The sequence below is a fragment of the Cavia porcellus genome, unplaced genomic scaffold (assembly GCF_034190915.1).
Source record: "Cavia porcellus strain 051 isolate PalLab524CR breed Dunkin Hartley unplaced genomic scaffold, mCavPor4.1 scaffold_17, whole genome shotgun sequence".
NCBI classification, from domain to species: Eukaryota; Metazoa; Chordata; class Mammalia; order Rodentia; family Caviidae; genus Cavia; species Cavia porcellus.
The window spans coordinates 33,480,727-33,502,264 of NW_026947500.1; the positions used below are offsets into that span (position 1 = coordinate 33,480,727).

The window sequence follows — 21,538 nt, forward strand, 5'->3', positions numbered from 1 at the left end:
CTGAAAAATTCCACTTCCAGAAGTATATCTTGAGAAGATCATCAGACAGTTTTTCAGAGATGTATCCATAAGGATGCTTGTCACAGCTCTACTTTTAAGAGACACGCTTTAAACGTATACTACTGGGTGGAGTGAGGTAGATTTTGTATTATAGTACCTACAATATACTATTATAGTTTATAAAATAATAGCAAAGGTCTATATTAGCAGATATAATGTAATTTCTTTATATTGAACATTGAAAAAATAGCAGTTCCCAAGTACATAGTAAAAACTGGAAAGATATATAAAGAGTAAATAAAAGGTTACTATCAATTATCACTTGGTGACACAGTAACTAACTGGTGACGTCCACTGTCTTCTTCAAAGTCCTATCCATTGTCTAAATGTCATCACAATGAGCAAGTACCATGTTATAATCAGAAGACAAAAATAAAAGTAAACAAGATTGTCTTTGCTTTTGAAAAGCAAAGATTTACTTTTCTCTCTAGGATCTTTATCAGTAGAGATACTTAGGCATAGCAAGATCTATAGAGTCAAAAAAGAACAGGGAAATATCAAATGTTTTTCTTTGAAACATGATGCCAAATGTGGATTCTCAAGATTGTATGTTTTTGGCTTTTTTTCCCCTCTGAAATCCCATATTTTATAAGTATGGACTGCTCATTGCTTTGCAAAATTGAAATCATGATTTGGCTTCCGAGCTGGTCACCACTACAGATCTCTTAAGTCACCTAAAGAAAACCTGACTGATTGCTCAGTAGGCTGGGAACAGTGGGCCACATTATCACAAAGGGCCAGCTTATTGGCCACACACGATCACAGGCTCAGAAAGAGCATGGTCTTGAATCTGTGAGTGTTAGGGTTATTGACCTCCCTGTCACCTGTCTTGTGTTTTGTGACCCAAGGACATAAATGCAGAAATAAAACTTCTGCAGCGTGAGTGAATAAAACTCTTTTGTTCTTTGAGCTTCTAAATCATTGGGCATTACTAGTGTATTTCTTTTTCTTTGTTTTGATTTTGCTAATTTTAGCCCATTAAACATTATTAAGCAGGAGTGCAGTGGGGCACACTCATAATCCCAGAACTCTGGGAGGCTGAGGCAGAAGGATTCCAAATTTGAGCCCAGCCAGAACAACTTAGCAAGACTCTGTTTTAAAATAAAAAAGGATTAGGATGTAGCTCAGTGTGTAGGCCTTGGGTTTAATCCCCAGGACTGTAAACTAGTTTTTTTGCATGTATCTTGGGTCCTTGTTAGCTTCCTAATCACAGAAACTAGGTTATACAGGAGGAATCGAGTCTCTATTAAGGTCAAATGAAATAAGCTTGATTAAAATTAAACTGGGACAGAATGATTCATTAGAAGTTCACGCCAAGGTCAAAGACTTGGCTGACTTCTGCTTGTTTGAAAAATCCCACTTAACTTACGTACCCTGTAAAAGCTGGTTCTCCTACTTTTGGAAAATTAATCCTCAGAATCTCAACAGAATGATACTTGGTAACAATATTTTCCCAATCACAGGTGAGATGTTAATTACACAACATCCCATTGTACCATTCTGGAAAAAAATTTAAAGCTAAACTAAATTAATAGTTATGTAGTAAGTTAAACATGCAAATTAATAGCATGCATTCATTGAAAAACGTGATATAAGATCATATTTCCAACACAGTTGCATACCAGCAAAAATGCTCATTACTAGATTCAGAAGTTCCTAGAAGAAGCCAAAAGATTCACCTTTTCAATAAGATTTTAATAATGTGTGAAGAGTGTTCTCGCTGAACATTGTGATAGGAAAATTTTGAACAGCAAAAGAGCATGCAGGGAAAAGGGTGATTTCTTTTGTACTCTCTACCTGGAAGCAGTGCCCAGGGCAGTAATCCAAGCTTGGAAAATGCCAGCAAAAAAGGAGAAAGGGTTTTTCCTGGTCACTACGAAGTAAATTAAAGGGAGAAAGATGCCCCCGTGGATGATGAGACCCACGATCACTGTTATCATGTACATCCCCAGTTGCCTAGCGACCACTTCTAAGTCCTTGATTGCAATGATCTTCCCACAGATGAGGCAAGCGATACCCAGGGGAGAGTACCTGAAAAACACAAAAGAAAAAGAAAACCAGTATTGAAGGGATCATTACGGGATTCGGAACTTAAACCTGAGCTCTTTGAGGCACTGCACCCTGTAGGGAACCCTTCATTTTCTGCATAAAGTGAGTTTTGCTGAGAAAGGATCATGAGATTCGACAGATGTTATTTTTTACTTCAAGCTAACTGCTTTAACGGAAGCCTGTTTTATGGATCTATGACGCCAGTTCTGACGAAAAGTCCAAAGGCCAACTTTGTTTTTTCAGGTGAGTTTTAGGACAAAAGAGACACAGTTTACCATCTTTTAGCTTTATCATCTTGCAGGTAGCCAACAGGTTAAAAGTTGAGAGAGATGGGCTATGTGTCTGCGACTCTTGTTTGATTTCTGTGTTCTTCGGCTCCTTCTTAGAAATTTGGGAATAATTTCTGGAGCTTTTTGGAAATTTATAAAGTGTGGTATGTAAATTTGCACCGTTTGTCCCTTAGAAGGCAGAGGATATATTAAAATGAGAGAGGGAGAGGGAAAGAGAGAAAGAGAAAGCAAGTTGCCAAAACAAGAAAACCATCTGAGCCAAAGAGTGCATTTAGAGAAATGCAGCTTTATGGCTTTTTAAGCCTGAAAGTATTTTTGCAGCACATTAACAGTCGTGTGGGCCACCATTCATTGCACTGTAACGTGGGAGAGCCCCACACTCAGCTTCACTTACTTCTCACCGCAACCCTAAAATCTAGGCACCCTTATTTTTATTTGGAAAATGAAAACTATACTTTGGAAAAGCTGACTCATCAACCTAAGGCCTTGAAAGCAGGAAGTAAGAGAACAAGCATAGGTTTGTGAAACTCCACAGCTGGGGGATTTTCCTCTACAAGCAAGCCAAACCCTTTCCCTTTAGTGAGCAATCATGGCTCTTTGTAGATAAGGAGACAAGTTATGATATGACAATTTATACCATATAAAATTATTTTATGTTTCTATATTATCTTTATTTTATAGAGAGCAGGAAACAACGTTGGCTTCCACTCTTGGGAAAGCTAACTGTTTTCCTCTCTCACCTTGAGTTTACTCTGCAATTCTGGCCACATCTTTTTTTTTTTTTTTTTAACCCAAGGAATTTTGCTGGGGCCTGAATTTGTTTACACTGTGACAGTTACAGACTAAAACAGAAATATTTGGGAGCAGATTGCTACCTTATTAAAAAATTATAAATAGGGCCTGGGGATTTAGCTCAGTGGCATAAGCGCCTGCTTGCAAGCAGGCAGTCGTGAGTTCGATCCCTGGTACCGATAAAAAGAAAAAAGACAAAAAAAAATTATAAATACACCTGTAAGAAAGACAATGGAGAAAATAAATTTCTTAGATAAGGCTTCAGGGGTAAGAGAGTCAAGAAAGAAAGAAATATTATCTAAATACTTTTTTTTCCCAATTATTCCTGGTTCAGCTGTGAGGAGCAGTTGAAAGCCATTCATACCACTACAGGAGACTTTAAGTTTTCCCAGCCACTTACAGCTTAATCCTGGCTCAGTGGCTTATTCCCATTTTACAGACATGCACATCAAGTCTTGGAGAGGCTGACCTTACCCTCACCACATTGCTATGAGGATTAAACTTTTGAACATGTGCACATGCACAGTGTTAAAAAAAATTCCTCCCTGTTCCTATCAATATCATTAGCTCTCTGACTCCTGACAAAATGATTCTGGATAGGTTCTATTTTCACACAAAGATCTCATTCATGGCCTCTTATTGTCACGCTGAATGAGTCTAGTCTGAGTTAATGAGCTGCCCAATGGCAGACAGCTTTAGGAACAAGGTAATCTCTCCAGAGGAACCTTACCCTAAAAGAACTGATTTGTAACTGACAGTGACAAATTATTTCATTAGCATAGGTACTCTTTCCTGATGAGCATGGAGCCCAAATGTCACTTGTCTCTTAGGGGTGCAGGTTGGCTCTGCTTGAAGACTGCTTCCTTAAACATTAGAGAGCTTAAAACAGACCTTCTGAAATGTCATTAAACTCTCGTCTCCCCCAGCATTTTACATTTTCTTGGTATCTCCATAGATGACACAACCTCTCAAAAATCAATAGAATTGACTCAGGGGCCAACAGTTTGTTCCTGAGATTGCAAACCACTGAGTACAATGTCCCTTTCAGTAAAGCTAGAAAGCATTTATCTTCATAAACCAAAGAGATCAATTTTTGCCCAAATACCAATCACCCTTTAAAGATGTCTAGAAAAACACAGATACAATGCTGTTTTGGGTGCCATTTAATTTTCCTCCTTTTCTGGGTCAATACATTTACAGAATGGAGAGAAAATGTTTACAAGGCTCTATGCCAAGGAGACTGGCTATTCTGGAGAATGCATTTGAGCCTAAGCCAAATGGACTAGACAGAGGCAAGAGTTTACCTTCCGAGCACGCAGCTTGCTGGGAAAAGCATGAACTTCCACTGTAAATGGAGTGTTATTCCAAGGCCAGAAAGTGAAGTCTGGGGTTAATAAATATTGAATGCAATAGCCTGTGTTAAGTCAAACACCTTGGTCTCCAGGACTAGGGTAAGCATTAACTACAACAAGGAAAGAGCTTTCATTTCTCTGATACTGTTTTAGAGCCATTAGTTCCCTGTAACTGTTTTGAAAATAAGAAATAAGTCTCTACTCAGAAGCTGGGGCTTTGGATTTCCTGGGCTTCCATATCAAAGAATTATCTCACCGCAAATAATACTGGAAAAGAAAGGGCAAATGCTCAACATCTACAATTCCTGAAATGAAACAAAGAAAGCCACAAGTCAAAATGCATTGAGGCTCAAGGATGCACTGACAATAAATACTAAGATCAAACGATTCCCAGGAATTGATCTACCTGCGACTAAGTTTCTAAGAGATGACCACTGATTAAGCTAGGAGGAGAGAATGGCTTCTATGCTGCCTTTCGATGGTCATATTCTCACTCACACAGTTTTCAAGGCCATCATTCATCCATGACTGGCCTATCCCTATCTGTTTCATGCCTTATATCATCCATTCTGGCCTCCACTCACCTTGAACCTCAGCTCCCGTCAGCCTAAGGATTTCACTGATGTGCTTCCCCACCTCCACCAGGAGTATTCTTTATTCTGCAAAGTCATCTACAGCACTCACCATACCCTGAACTCAATCCAGGTGTCTTTACTCATGGACCAAATGAATTAGAATCACCCCGGCTAGCTGTTAGCAGTGTGTCTTCCCTGGGCCACCACCTAGGGTTGGCCTTAGAGCTCTTCTATTTCAAATGTGCTCTCAGGTAATCTGATGTACTTGGAAACCAATATTCCAAGGAACAAAAAAATCTTATCTAAAAATGATGAAATGCAGATTAGCTATTAGAAACCATTTAGTTTAATTCCAATTTCCTCAAGACCTTTGAGGTTAAGGGTTAAGCTTTGGGACAAGATGGTAAGACAGACACATGGGATCAAGTGTTCTCAGTCATGCCCTAAAGCCACTGGGGTTCCCATTGTTTCCAACAGCAATGCCAAGTTTGCCAATCTGGGATGGATCCCATAAGAAACTCAGAAGTGGAAGAAATCATCAATAAAGAGTTAGACACACATCCTAAGAGTTGTCTAAAGGCACTGTCTACGTTCAGGTTCAAGAGCTAACCTGACCTCCATTTTTCCTGATCCATGTAGCTACCCAGTGTAGCTACCCAGTATAATACAGACATGAGCTTTTACCAAAATAGAGTGAAAATCAATTCACACAGCTTGCATGCCTGTGACCTTTAGGTTGCAATTAAACTCCATGTTGCAATTAAACCTCCACCTATCAGGTGGTGTGCAGGGTCCTCAGGATTCTGCCTCCTGCCTATTATCTCTCCAACCAGCCAGACTCAGGTTAACCAGCCCTTCACTATGATCCTCAGAAAGCTCTCACTTTGCCTCTTTTCCCCAGAGAATGTTCTCCCTTCAGTTCTTCCCCAAGCTGCCTGCTGCCCACTCTTCAGGTCTTCCTGCTGTCACCTTCCCACACAGTCTTGTCTGTCCCACTGCCATCAAATCCCCTGGCCACCCTCCATGACTCTGTCTCACAGCCTTGCTTTATCATCTCTGCAGCATTTAGAGCTATCTGAAGTCCTCTGGGAGGACAGGTTTCTTTTGGCTCATGGTTTCGGGTCATGTTTGGAGAAGGAGGATCTGAGGCAGAAACATTATGGCAGGAGGATGTGGCTGTTCATCTCATGGCATTCAGGGACAGAGAGAGAAAGGGAAAGGATTAGAGAGAAAGGACCAGGGAGCAGATAAGAGGCCCCACAGTCAAGTCCCTGTGATCCAGTCCCTTTACTGGGCCTGTTTCCATCACCTCCCAATAATACCCATCACATGATGCTCTCATCTGTGGCTTAATTTACATGATGAAGTTAAAGCTGTCATGAGCCAATCACCCCTCAAGGCCCTACTTCTGACCACAGCTGCCTTGGGATCAAGCCCATAATACGTGAGTCTTTGAGGGGGATTCTACACAATTAAGCCATAAAAGCTTCCTTTTACTTTTCCCTCTCACTTTTCATTAGAATATAAGTTCCATGAAGGCAGGAACCCGCTGTCTAACTCATCATTATATAACCAGCGACTAAAATCATTATTGGCACAGCTATTGAAAGAATAGCTGAGGTGATGAAGATTCTTTGTTTGACCAAGCTGTGGTCAGATCTCTCAACCTTTGGGCCCATCTGCACACTTCCTTATCAAAACCAGTTTTAGCAAAGAACCCTGCTGAGTCAGTTAAGCAAGAATCCCCAGCCTCAGTCTGATTACCACCCATATCTGATCAGGTTCCTCATCCTGGGCCACCCACCAGATGATGTTTGCTCACAGTGGCCGGTCTCCAGCTGGACTCCTACTGAGTCAGGTTAGCCAGAAGCTCTTTCTCGCTCTTGATGATGACCAGTGTCCCTACATGACAATGTCTGCTTTGCCAGTGTGGATTGAGAGTTGGGCGGGCTGATAAACTGGCAATAGTATTTAGAAGTAGGGGCAAAGATTTTATTCTTTATGTTTTTATAGTGGAAGACTATGAAAAGTTTTACTTTCTATTTAAGTTGTTCAGATTCCAAAACATAAAAGTTAAAAAGAACTTTGAAAAAAAATGAGGATATGAAAACCACTCCAAAATTAAGGGTTTTTCAGGCTTCTTAAAGAAGTTCACAAGCATAGAGATGCAGAGAATGTGGATTAAGCTGATGATGATGATACTAACAAGGCGACCATAGCAAAGCCGACTCAACAAAAGTGCCAAAAGAGTTCCCGATACAAAGAAAACGTTCCATGACTGTGATTCACAATCTAAGCTGCTTCTCACAGCAACACGAGATTCTACAACTATCTCATCTTAAGGATCCGGATGCTTTGCCTAAGGTCATACAGCTTGTTACAAGAGGATGTTGGATCCTGCCCAATTGGAAATTAGGTACCACTTCTGCATAGCTCACAGCACCGGGCAAGTCAACCTCTGTGCTCTCTCATTTGGAAAATGGGCTAACAAAAGTGCCTATTTTTGTTAGATAATATTACAGAGAAAAAGTGATTTAACACCTATAAAGTATTTTGGGTAATATTAAGCATATAACAGAAATTTGGTAAATTTTAGATATGCTTTAATAATAACATTTCCTCAATAATAAGCGGGCTAATACACTTACAGTAATAGGAACAGTGCTGAATATATATCAAAATTTAATAGTTCTAGGCCACAATTTAATAACATCTTCTTGCTATTAAACTTTACTATCACTGCTAGTCTTACTGCTACATACAAAAGAATACAAAAAACCCTCTGATTATTTTAGCTTTGAGCTTTCAGTTAAAGAGTGGTTGGCTTTTTTAATGGAACATCATGCACATCATTGTTAAGGAATGAGAGTAATATATAGAATTGACACCTCCTGTCATGTAACATGCTCCTGACGGTTTGCCAGGGTGAGGTAACCCAACAGCTGTCAGGAATCAGTCCCTAGGCCTCATGTCTGCTTCACAATATCACTTCATCCCCCAGGAGATGAGGCTGCACCTTCAGAGTTTTGGTTCCAGAGCATGGGAAATTCTTAATCCAACCACCCTCCCCACTTGGGGAGAAGGGAGGCTATATGTTATCCCACAGACTCATCACATTTCTGGACGATTATCTTGCCTAACAGTTGGCTCAGTAAGAAACAATATAGGCGTGGATGGAAGAAAATATTTGCACACATTAGGCATATCGTTAGTGTCATATTCAGAAATATGAACTACATCTTCATAGCAGGAATGTACCTTCTATGAGAAATTCTCGGAAACAAGGGCAACTGCTAATGATTAAAAGACATTGTACTTTAGACATCTTTATTCATTAAACTCTCAGCCGTCTTGTATGGATCTGAAGGACTTAAAGGATATTTTGAACAGCATTACAATGTCATCTGAAATCTTCACACACAAAATACAGTGGTGCCTCATTTCACAAACTCAATTTTCTCCACAATTCTGGCCACAAACTAAATTAGATAAGGACTGAGTCAAATTTCCCCATCAGGCCCACAATGAACCTAAACCACTGAATTTGAGTCGGTTCTCATCCAATGTGGTTTGCAAATAGAATCAAGGAAAGAATTAAGTTTGTGAACCGGGGTACCACTATATTCAGAAGTCTACCAATCAGCCTGGGAAGCTGATTTTAGATTTCCTAGCCTCTGGAACTGTAAGCAATACATTTCTTTTATTTATGATTTACTTATGGCATTTGCTATAACAGCTGAAACAGACTAAAACAATGCTCTTACTTAAGACTCCAGATATTTGTCTTGTTCTTTTTCTACCGTATAAGGGTACTAAGAAAAGTGGGTCATCCATAGCCCAGAAGAGGCCCCTCAGCAGAACCTGATCACATTAGCACCACATCTCAGACACCCAAGCTTCAGAACTATGAGAAACAAATTCCGCTCTGTACAGATCACTCAATTTATAGTGCTTTATCGTAGCAGCCTGCACTGACACAGATGTGTACAAAAACAAAACCAATTCTCAACTCACCAAATTGTGTCATCACAGACATGGCCTAATGGTCATCACTTGCTAACACCTGCTGTATGGGAAGCTGAACAAAGGGGATCTCCACCTCTTTCTCGAATTTTTTCTGGAGAGCTATTTGACACTCCACACCCACTCTTTCCTGCTGAGAGGACTCCAGTATCCTTCGGGGACCCCAAGTTCTTCTCATCCCCATTATAATGAAGTAAGAACAAAAGCACTTACCACATGATCATGATCACTAACTTCATTACGATTTCATTCAGGATGTTGAAGAATTCCACCATCAGTTTGGCTTGCTCACCCATCTTCCCCATCGCAATGCCAAAGGCAATGAAAAACCCTATCAGACCTGGAGGTTGAATCACATCACACAGAAGGACAAATTATAAAGCATGTTTTCTTTTCTTGATTCTTTGTCATGCTTCGCACATCGAGCAGTTCATAGGTCACTGCTAGTGAGCCTATAAATTAGATAGGAACTAAAAGACAGAAGTGTTATATTTCACACTGTAAGTATTTTCTCCTCGGATAACTGTGACTTTCCGTAACATTTTTTACATGACCAGGTTAAACTGCAAGTGTACCTGTAGTTCCTTGAAGAAATTCATTCAATTTCATTCCAAACTAAAAGGCGCTCTCTTCTTTATTGTCTCACTGATGAAATTTTGTGAAAATGCATGTAAGCAGATTCCTTTATTACACAGATTAACAAAGGAAGGCTTGTTAGGACTTGGGGATATCTATAAACTTTGGAGCCAAAATTGGAACAGCAGAGACCCGTTAGCCAACAAAGTCTTTGCTGGGGTGATTTTGGAGTGAGCGTGAATTAATACTTGGAAGGTATGTTTTGTTCTTGAAAATTCCAAAATGTAAAGTTATTGTTGCTGCACACCTAACATAAGGAGGAGGAACAGAGATGAAAAACAAAGTGGAAAACAGTAAGAAGTTCAAAATCGGTTTGGCAAAGTTCAATTTATCTAGTTTTTAAAAAATGTAACCTGTTATTTATGTTCAAAATTGCCATAATTCATATTCATTTCATAGTCAAAGTGGTTAGAATGCTCCTGTCTCTGTCTGTCTTTGTCGGTCTGTCACTGTTTGTCTGTGTCTCTTTCGGTCTCGTCTCTATGTCTCTGTCTCTGTCTGTCTCTGTCTGTCTGTCTGTCTGTCTGTCTGTCTGTCTGTCTGTCTCTTTCTCTCTCTGGGTTATAAAGATTTACTGTCAGATTTTGCCCCTTCTTAGGCCCCAGCCCTCTTCTCCCTTCACTTGACATGATGGTTAAGCTCTGCACCACTCCAGGGTAAACTGTAACCCCAGGTCAATCGAAGGAGCTCAGTCCCTGCCCTTGAAATCAGCAGCAAACTGCACGAGGTTCTAGACCAAGTACAACACATGACCTTGACTCTTCTTATTTCTATGTTAGCTTTTCCTCAACTCCCACACCTGAGGTCCTGGGAATGTGCCCGCTAGTTCAGTTCCTGCAAGAAGAGGCCTGGCTTTTCTCTCTCCAAAAGATACTTCCCAAGTACCCAAGCCAGTCCTTTCCACCATCATCCTTAGTATCTGCCTCTGACCCACCCAGAAACTGGAGCTCACTATGTAACCAACTGATATTACTAGTACTACTGCCTGGAGAGTGTCTAGATTTCTGTTTGACAATTACTATGGGCTTCCCTACTCCTGAGCCATTATTCCCTATTTGGGTGCCCTGATTCTGACTACTTACATGGATTATAAAGTAATACTGCTGTACCCTTGGCTATCTAGTGGGCTAGACTTTACTGGCCCACTAGATGTTTCCTCTGACCTTGAAGCATGAGCCATCTTCTCTTTTCTCGTCCTCCATTCTCTTTACCACACCTATCTTACCCCTGGTTGGCAGGTCTAATTCTTGGTCCCCCTCATATTGTATCCAATGTCCAGTTATCCCTGGAGTCAACCTATGTCAGATAAATTGTAGCATTATAAGTTGATTATCTTAGAGAGGAATTCCTTCTCTCTAAACCTCTAATGTTACCCCTTTCCTCATCACTGAAAATGCTAACCTCGCTGCACCAAGTATGTATCAATCCAGACTGATTGCCCATTGCAGGATCTTCTTTTTAGCACACACACAAAATATCAGCCCTTGTACTCCATCTTGAAAATAAATGGACTTAGTATTTAATATTTCCCTTCTTGGCTCTCAGTCAGAGAGACATTGACAAGTGACTTCTCAAGCAAGCTATCGGTTCAGGAAAAGCAAGGACTTACTGAAGATTAGACCTCAGTCAGAGTAGACAACTTTTGCAATATTAAATCAGTTTCAGGCTATTCCTGAACACAAATCCATGGAGAACAGTTTGCTAGGTACGTGGTAAAAATAATCTGACTCAATAAATCTGACTCTTATGTCTGAGAATACCTAATGTCATTCCATTAATACCATTTGAAAAATTTAAGAGAAGATGTTGGCCTTAAATCCCAAGAATTTGATATGAGAAAGCTCCCCTCAGGGTCAACAAACCTGGACATATCTATGAGTACAAAAGAGAGTTTTTTTTTTTTTTAAAGAGCAAGTGGAGTTGTTTTAATCAATTGGGATTAGTGTCTAGAACTGGTTCTAGAGGGTGTTGGGGGAGAGAAATAGATCCCTAGTGATGTGGTAGGCAGTGCTAGAACTATACCTTCCTTTACTTTGGTGCTCAATCTTTGGGACTTTCCAAAGCCAAAGAACAGAAAGACAGAAAAACAAAACAAAAAAGGCCACCATCTCCACCCTTGGAAGACCATGGAAAGAACCTTATTTCAACCATGCTTGGTAAATGGGAAGTTTCTGAGGAATTCTAACTTCCCTTGGCTACCCAGAGCCTTGATCTGCACTTGGACAGATACCCACATTCAGCGTGTCATTTCCCTCCATAAACATTGCCTAACTGAAATCACTCATTGCAACTGGGGTGTTGCATTTGAACAAAGCCCTCTTACACTTGGTCACTGGAGTCGAAAGAGAAGCAAGTTGTGTTGAAACTCGCCAGCACAGGCAAAGGTCGTGTGATTTCCTAGAATCCACTGAAATGACCAGAATGTGATAGACCCACCCCAAGGTCTTGGCTTTTATCTCCTAATCCCAGCCTCTTTCAGAGTTTGGGGTATACTGTAACAAAGAGGGCTGGGTCTTCATTCACGATCTTCCAGAAGAGACAGAGAACACTTGGGAGGTTCTGGAAGGGTCATAGTTCTCTGGACAGTGGGAGACAGAGTACTGACAATGTCTGCAAAATCTCCCTCTAGGATTAGGGTGCAGCTCAGCAGTAGAGGGCTTCCCTAGCAAGTGCAAGGCCATAGGTTCCAGCCTCAGTATTACAAAAGCACAAACAAAAAAGACTCCCTTCAAAGTTCAGCTGAAACTGTGTTCCACAGAAACTCTCCCACTTTCTCTTCTGATTGTCAACAGTGTTTACTGATCTTTCATTGCCTGGCAACTCAGGGAGCTTATCTCCTCCCTGCCTCTTTCACTTACCCAACCCACTTCCCGCTGGCCAACAAAAAAGATTTGTTTCTCATTCTCCGTGATGGTACAATCTTGCTCCTTCTGCCTCTTTCTCTCTGCAGTCTAGGTGGGTAAGGAGAAGGGCTACCACATTTAGAACAGCAGATAAGATACCTGATTGTAATCTCAATTGCAGATTCACGATGGATCGATTTTCTTATTGTAGTATTTGGTAAATGCACTACAAATTATTTGTTGTTTAACTAACATTTAAATTTAACAGGGCAATTGTATGTTATCTGCCAACCCAAAAAGGAGATAAAGAAATGGATCTAGATGACAAAGGACCACTGAGACCTCTGTTTCTAAACAACTCTCACCTGAGTCCTTAGAACTCTTGCTTGGAAGATCTTGCTTAGGAATCCAGATTTCCCATTTCTCCCCTTCTACAGACAAATGTCCCTCTTTCTTGCTTGGGGATACCATACTAGCTGTGGATATGGATTTTGGAGCAGAGTGGACCCCCAAAATGGAAGTGGTGAGTAAACTGAGCAAGCTAGAGCCACTCACGAGGAGAAATGTCATGCCCTGCAGGGCTGTTTTCCGATTGAGCTCCTCTGCTCACCACCCACTTTTACTAAGGATCATAGCTCATCTGAATAGAGCACATGACGGGTACTATTGTGCTTTGCCTGCACAATCTCATTTAATCCTCCCAACAATCTACAAACCAGACGCCAATCCCAGCTCCATTTCACAACTGAGGCTCAGAGAAGTGAAGTGATTTGCCCAAGGTCAGATAATCAGGGAGTGGCCCACAGCGCTCCAAACCCAAGTCTGTCTGGCTTTAGAGAAGCTCTTGGATGGAATGCTAAGAAGTTACCAGGCTCGAGGGAAGGGCTTTTGGAATCCCAGAAAGCTAATCTGTAAAGCCCCTTTGGCCCTTACTTCCATGCTTTACATTAGGAGTAGCTTTACATTTGTTTACAGACTGTGAGAGCTGGTAACAAGCAATGCCATGCATAGCACAGTACTAAGGGCACGGGCACAGCTCAAAAAAAATGCTTAGGAAATGAAAGAAACAGAGAAATGTATGTGTAACTTAATAACATGGGAATTTACATAAGATCCTTGGCCAAGGCCATACAGAGAGACAAGGAATGTGTTCACATGATGTCAGCCCCTTCCTCCTTTCCTATCCCAGATCTCTAACCACCAGGTCCCCAAGGCTCTGTCTTCTGCCCATCTCTCCTCCCTCTTCTTTTAACTGCTTGGTTCTCAGTTTCCTTGGCCTTCAAACTGCTCCCCAGAGAGAGCCTCCTGTGCCACCTAGAGGACAACAGAGCTATCAGAAAGGTGCAAGGGAGGCTGAGGAGCCCACGGTTGGCGAATGAGCAGCAGGAAAGGTTGGCCATCATCACCAAGGAGACAGAGGTTCCTCCCCTAGGAAAATGAGCCCAGGACAACTACTTTGCCTACCTAAGACATTCATCCCGTCCTTGAACTCCAGGCCCTTCTTGAGAACCACCTTAGTTTCCTCAGGGATCTCTGTCACAGTGTCGTTCAACAGGGAGACGACTGTGCTGGTGGCATTGGGTTCCTCTGATTGAGGAGCCACCAGGACTTTCTTTGTCACCGTTTGAATCTAAGGGAGTAAAAACAAAGAAGAAGATGATAATAAAGATGCAATTTAGTCTAAAAGGTCAACAAAACCTGGCTACTTAAATACTTCATGTTGAAAATAATTAAGAAATGCCCCAAAGAAGTTTATGGAAATTGGAGAATATGTTATATGTTCACTTAACAAAGTGATGTTTTATCACATGCATATAGTAGGAAGCAAATGTCCTAACCCTAAAGCAATTACAGAATTTATAAAATCAACTTGTACTGTACTACAAGCATTGTGATTTAATAGAATGAGACACAAGCTTAAAACTGGAAAATGGGTGTCATTTCCTCTTCATTCTCATGATTGTACCTCAGGGACAATATTAAAAGCCTAACTTGGATGTCCCTCAGAATTGTGAGATCTGGCTAGGTGACCTTCTGTGCCTGCTGGACAGTCATCACCAGCCAGTGCTCAGTCTGGGCTCCTTCCAATGCCAGGTTCTGCTGGGAATCCCCACTTGGGCACCAAGAGTGACTGGTACCAGCCACCATGGCAGGAACATTTGCTTGTATTTTGGATCCAAGTGTAAATTCAGAACATTCCCATCTCTTCTGGACAGCTATACCAACCAACCCTTGTTCTATGTTTTCTAAGCTTGCAGGTTCCAAGGAACCTCTCATGTGCTTCCTTGACACCCATAGCAGTGATTCTATTTTTAAAGGTATCAGGCAGAATGCTGTGAAAATTCACATCCGAGTCCCTAAACCCACTATATCCCAGGCATTAAAATAGAGTGTATATAGAATCCTAGAATGTCAGGACTGGCGTGTACAAGGTGGCAGATGGCTGAACCCTGAATAGATACAGAAGAGGATGCATGGAGAAGTCAAGTGACTTTTCAGATGTCACAGTTATTGGTAGAGCTGGGACTTCACCTCCACTGGCTTGACTGCTGTCAAGTTCCTCCCACTCCCTGAGCTGTATGGTAGACTATGTGGATCTGGTCCTCCTGCAGCTGGGCCCAACAGGCACAGTGCCAAACTGACCAGATGACCAAGGTGATGAAAATGGAGATCAGTGTTCTCGGGGCTGAGGAAGGCATCTCAGTTCCAGCCTAGCCACATGCACTGAAGCAAGTAAGAAGGGATGCCAGGGTCAACTGTGCAAAAGAACAGGCAGGATGGAAGTAAGTCACAAGCATAGCAGAATAATGCTCCCGGGAAAGAAAGCTGGCCACCTAGCCTGAGAATGCTAAAGAAGCCAAAGCTCAGATTATTTGGAGGAATGATCATGGATCTAAATGTGGCTTTCAACCAGTACATTGCTGGTTAGTTACTAAAGTGGGGTTCAAAATGAATTGTCTGTCTCTAAAATCTGGCTTCCAAACAGCATAGGCCAGGGGATTTCATTGAAACTGAAAGGAGAGGAACACAGGAACCCAGGCCTGGTCCTCACCTGAATTCTGGATTCATAGAATTCACAGAATTCAGATTCACAGAATTCAGATTCACAGAATTCACAGAGCCTGTCTGGATTGCACAACTCCATCTGGGTACCAGCTCTGCCACATCCTACTCACCATCATCCCTCACCTTAAAATCTGCAAATCCTCCTAACTTACTGACCCGTCTTTCTTCTTGTATACCTTCCATCTATAATTCCATCTAAATCCATAGCTTCCAGACTGAGTTTTCAAAAAACAAAACTGTCATTTCCCTGACTGAAGCCCTATTAGACTAAGAATGCAATTGTGACCTTGGCATGAGCTGGGTTTTCTTTGCTTCACTTAATATTACTCACTCTCCACATAATCAACCTCCCTTCTCGTCTCAACATACTGAATACTTTCTGACCTCTGTCAGTCTGCTCAAAGGCTCTCCTTCAATTCTCCTCTGACCTCATTCATTCTGATCTGTTGTTTCAGCTCAGACATCTTCCTCAGTCACTACTCAGCCCATGCTTATCCTGCCTCTAGCCCTCACAGTTTTTAAGCTTCTTATGCATTCACCTGGTTTGCTTCAGGCTCTAAGAGAGAGCCTCTGGAATGTGGATAAGCACCATGGAGCTGGGCAGTTGTCTCTGTCATCTCTTGTGGCATCTTCTGCTGAGCAGAGAGCCTGGCAGTCAGAAGCACTGGAAAGCACTGGCTGGGTGGACGCACACTGATCACTGAATTCCACGGAAGAATTCACAGATACCATATGATTTCTGTTGCTGGCCTTGATTTAATGCTGTCAGGCTACACATTACAGCCAGTCACTCTCTTGGAAACTTCACAGCTCTGCACAGCAAGTGACAGGCTTCACTGCTTTCCAAGACCCGAGGGGCCTCACGTGGGAGAGCTACACCCTGCTGCCTCGAGTGAGGCAGCCTCTATTCTGGGGACAGTTTAGCTTCTTTAGATCTCTGTTTCTGACTCTGGTCAAAAAACTCTCATCAGTCAAGAGAGACTATTTTAAGTCATTTCCTATTGTGTGTCGTAGACATGGAAGTAACTTCTTGTGGATGCTCCATTTTGGGAATGCCATGACACTAAGGATGGCCTCCTCACCTCAAGACCTCCTTAAGACCCTCTGTGTTATGCTTAAGCAATATATACTCACCTTTACCTGGTGTAGAGGATTGATTCTACACTGTCAGTCCTCAGGCTGAATGCAGAGGGACCTTGACTGAGCTTAGCTGAGGGGCTAAGACTCCATGCTCATGTAACTATTGCCTGTGAAGTGATGGAATCAGAGTGGAGGTTCATCCTTACAATGGGTCACTAATAATCTATATGCAAAGACTGTCTGCTTGAGAGAGGTCCCCAAGTGTCAATGTGGCCAACAATCCCAAAATTCACTCTAAGACCCAAGCAACCGTGGCATCTGGCGGCTTCTTGCTCCTGCCTTTTAGGTGTTTGGATTGAGATAAACAGACCAAGCCAGCAGACTCAGATCTGTATTTTCCAGGGCTCCCAACCTCAGTTTTCTCCTAATTCACTCGGGGAGCTACAGCTCCAGAGAGCTTTCTGTAATGTTAAGAAGCTACTCGGCAGTCAGTTGTGTCTATCGCTCCAAAGCATACCCTGATAGGTGAAAAAAACAAGCACATGATACCGAGGGGTCTACAGCGCTCCTTTCTCCACTGACTTCTAGGCACTCCTGGTCCTACTCTCCCTGCTTAGAATGGTTTCTTTCAACACAGGTCCGTATTTCCATACCACTGAAATGGCATTTAAATCTATCCTTGACATTTTATTTTATTGTTAACTGTTGTAAGAACTAAACATATTTCTAGGGTACAACACACTATTCATTATGCTTGTATACACTGTGTAATAATCATATCAGGTTAATGAGCAAATCCATAACTGACAGTATTTATCATTTCTTTGTAAAATGGCATTTGAAATCAGAGATCATCTTCTGCCCCAAAGCTACCTGGACTCTGCAGGAGTTGGCAACTGCATTTTAGGGGCAGCTGGGAACACGGACTTTCCTCTAAGTTACTATTCTCTTAAATTCATTTTTTCTGTGATTTCCTGGAAATGGCTAGAAAAGGCCCATTGTGTCTAACTTAGGCTCTAGCTAGATTGCTGGGAACTGAGGTGTGTTCTTATGCAAGCTTGCTTTGGGGACAGAAAACAGGCTACTCAGCAAGTGGGGCAGCTGACTCAGTGGTTCTGTTCAACAGAATCATCTGTTTTTAAAAATCACAAGATTTAAAAAATGCATATCATGCATGCCATTGATAGAGTACACATTGCCAATGATGTCTATGGTACCATTTTCTACATTCTACAAGTTCTAAGCATAAGCTTTTTTTCCCAAGACATTTCCACTTCTAGGAATATTACATGATCACAGAAAAGAGAGTGACCCATTTGCACTGCTACATGAGAAAAGCAAGCAGCATCATGATATGTAAGATGTGGTACTGCTTGAGCTGAATGTTTTTCTAGAGGTCATACACATATGCCTACGTGGTAAATAAGGTGTATAATAGGAAACAAAATTCTCAACATGAGTAGCTCTTAGGAGAGTCAGTGAGAGCTTGTAATTTTTTATTTTATGTACTTCTATACTCTTTAGCCTTTTTAGGTTCACACATATTATTCAAACCACAATTTTAAAAAATTCATTTTGGAAGATTATAGCTTCTGATTTTATATATATATATATATATATATATGTATATGTATATATATGTATATATATATATTTTTTTTAAAATTCTACAAGTGGTTTTGCTACACTATAAAATTGAGAACTACTGGGCATTTCAAAGGATTGTGAGCAAGATGGATAAAAATGTACTTCTGGATTATTCAGAGACAGAAACTTAAAGAAAAGGAAGAGGAAGAAGAAAGCAGATCTCATAACAAAAATATGTTTGGAAAGTAGGAAAAAAGGTGAAACTTTAAAAAACTACCACAAGATTCCATTCCCAAGAGCCTATCCCAGACCATGTCATACCAACCCTGGTCTAGACAGACACAATTAAATATTAAGAAGATTGCTACCCAGAATGGCCTAAGCTACCACTTCAATAACTTAGGTGACTGGAGAAGACAGACCACCAGAACTTCAGGTTACCTGCTGGAAACAGGCTTGCACCAGGTTTTCTGGGAAGAGATTTCGGATAAGATCCAAGAAGGCATCCAAACTAGAGACTTCATCATTCTTCTTCCCAGGTCCCAGTTGCTTCTTGAGTTTGGGATTCCCAGGGTGGATGGCCAAGACCAGGATGACTCCCAGCACAGCAGCGATGACAGTCGTGGACATATAATATATCATGGCTCTTGTTCCTAAGCGACCACTGGCTTTAGCATCCAAGCCTGACAACCCTGGGTTGAAAAGAAATCCAGAAGTGTTAACTCTACTACATATCTGCTAATAGCCCATTTCTCCACATCTATAACCCTTGACTTCCTATGACTCAAATGCATTCATGGTTAAGTAAATCTAGTACTAAATATTTGACCAATTCTTCAATTTACAATGTTATTTTCATGGACATTTTTAAGATTCTTGAGAACTAGAGAGAGCTGGCAATTGTCTGCCTCAGAATTTGCACATGGTTGCTCACTACATTTTTGTTAGTCTACAAGAGTAATTTAAAGTTGAAGATACTTCAGCTTTAATTGTGAGATGAGGTCCTTTACCTCATGACATCCTTTCTTTTGTGAAACAGTAGTGCTGGTGCACACTAGTTTCCACACTTATTAGTGTTAGTGAACTTCTCAGCTCTCTCACCTCTCTGAGGCAAAGCATGATGTTCATTTCCTAGCCTTCCTTGTACAAGGATCAGAAAACTCATGCGTAAAGGCAGCTGCCAATGGTAGTGCTTCACACCAAGGGAGCTAGAGGAAATTCCAAGCAAGTCACAAAAACTCCAGCCTCGTGGGTTTTTTTCCAGTTGTTTTTTCAATTTGTCCACTTCCTGATTTCAGTTCCTTCTTTTACTAGACAGAGACACTGAGCCTCTTTCTGGGGATCCATCCTCTTGGCTGTGGGGGAGAGGTCATTGATAGGAACTTCTCTCAAACTGACTCCTATACAACTTCTTCTTTACAAAATATGGTCTACTTCTAGCCAATGAAAGTCAGGTTTCCTGGCCAGCCTGGTATACATCCAATCTCTTCAACAAGTGTGGAGATCATTTTCTCTAGTTTGGCAGAAGCATTTGAGGCAAACACATACACAGTTTCACTCAATCTAGGGGCGATTGACAGGACCCTATTGAGCCCCTGAGCACTTGGTTCTAGCTTCTCTGGTTCTAGCTCTCTATTCTAGCTTTTCTGGTCACTAGGCCACCAAGAAAGAACCACCAAGAAAAGTATCTGAATCTCTTGGAGCAATTGAAGCTTCACTTTCTGCATAAGGTAGTCAGTCTAGAGAGCAACTTCTCAAGGTCACACAGCCAAATGGGACCCAAATATGGACCCAAGGCCCAACTTCCCCTCCTTAACTCAAGAGCTAGTCTCTAAACACCAACTGTGGGAGCAATATTATTGGTAAGGAAGAAAATGATGCCTTGTTGGAGCAATATTATTTGGTAAGGAGGAAATTATAGTACAAACCTATGGCAAGAGGGCAAATGCTCTTAAATATATAATTAATCCTTTTAGCCAAAATAAGTAAGCATGATGCCACATATTAGTGGCACTCTTGTCCTAAAAAAAAAAAGTCAAAGGGCTTTCATGTCTAACATTTCATTTATTTTTAATGTGCACCACTCTCCTTGTCCAACAGAATAATAAAGACAATGTCATTTTCCATGTGTTACCTTTATCAGTTTCTGAACAAAACATGCTTTAGAAAATTGAGAAGGAATACATTAAAAATTAACCTCACTAGAACTGTCACTTTGACATGTGGCTGTTTCCTTTTTATCTTTTGTGGTTAGGGAGAACGATGGACCAACCAACAGATGGCAAGCATTTTTTTTCTTTTGGGATTGATTACCCACATTTTATGGACAGGAAAAGCAAAGCTTTGAAGTGACATGTCACAGATGATCACATTCACTCACTTAGTGAAATTGGGATTCCACCGTCAGCGTGAAAGCCAGAACAGAACAATGACTCTCTTTGGAGAGATTCCAGAGAGGTGGTCTTACCTGTGATTAAGCTGGAGATGATGAGAGGGAGGATGAGCATTTTTAGCATCCTCATGAGTATGTCCCCGGGGAAGGCTATTAACATAACCACATCAGGGTGGATGGGAGAGGCCAAGCGGAGAAGCCCACCACATACTGCTCCCAGGATGACACCTATAAGGAAGGAGAAAAGGGAGAAAATATGAATTTATTTATTTTTTTTGCCCTAGTCAAATGAATAGACCTGCAGACTTCTTGGTGAAACTGATCTTTCTCATGCTTCTGTCTTGTTTGATGATGAATAAATTTATAATACAAATGTTTGTTAAGGAAAATTGTGTTGCCAACTAGCAAAAGGACTTTTGCTTCAACTATTTTAACAGGCAGCACTGGAAATCAAAGCGAGCCTTCTGAAGGTGGGGCAGGGAAGAGGACTTGGCTCCAACAGACTTGAAGATATTGCAGCATCAGAGATTTTCCACAGAAACAACTCACAGTGCTGGATGTGGTTTCCTCCAGCCCAGGTCTGGCCACATGGCTTGGCTATTAAATGTGTCATGCATTTAACTGGAGGTCACATAAAATGTTTGATTGACCAAACTACTACAAATCCCCATCCATCTATTTCCTTTGACTGCCAATAATTTCCTCATGGCTTACTCTCCAGATTTGTCTTTGATTTCCAGGTCCTTTTACTCAATTCCTAGACTTAATGATTTTATGGCAGCTCAAGGAGGAG

The 21,538-nt window shown here is 41.3% G+C and overlaps 1 protein-coding gene and 1 long non-coding RNA gene across 4 annotated transcripts in view; one reads left to right on the top strand and one right to left on the bottom strand.

Annotated features, from left to right (window-relative positions):
- The window catches only part of Slc1a2 (solute carrier family 1 member 2), a 156,487-nt gene that overhangs the window by 33,943 nt on the left and 101,006 nt on the right, over window positions 1–21,538 (bottom strand). For all 3 annotated transcript variants that reach the window (XM_063227773.1, XM_003463856.5, XM_063227774.1), the window contains exons 3-7: window positions 20,821–20,973; window positions 18,795–19,045; window positions 14,085–14,250; window positions 9,355–9,481; window positions 1,858–2,091 (exon numbers count right to left, since the gene is read on the bottom strand). In XM_063227773.1, coding sequence (XP_063083843.1) covers window positions 1,858–2,091; window positions 9,355–9,481; window positions 14,085–14,250; window positions 18,795–19,045; window positions 20,821–20,973 — 931 coding nt within the window. The remainder of the gene's footprint in view (window positions 1–1,857; window positions 2,092–9,354; window positions 9,482–14,084; window positions 14,251–18,794; window positions 19,046–20,820; window positions 20,974–21,538) is intronic.
- Window positions 2,083–21,371, top strand: LOC134470935 (uncharacterized). The gene is made up of 2 exons (XR_010040201.1): window positions 2,083–2,352; window positions 21,183–21,371. It is a non-coding gene; the product is annotated as an uncharacterized LOC134470935 (long non-coding RNA).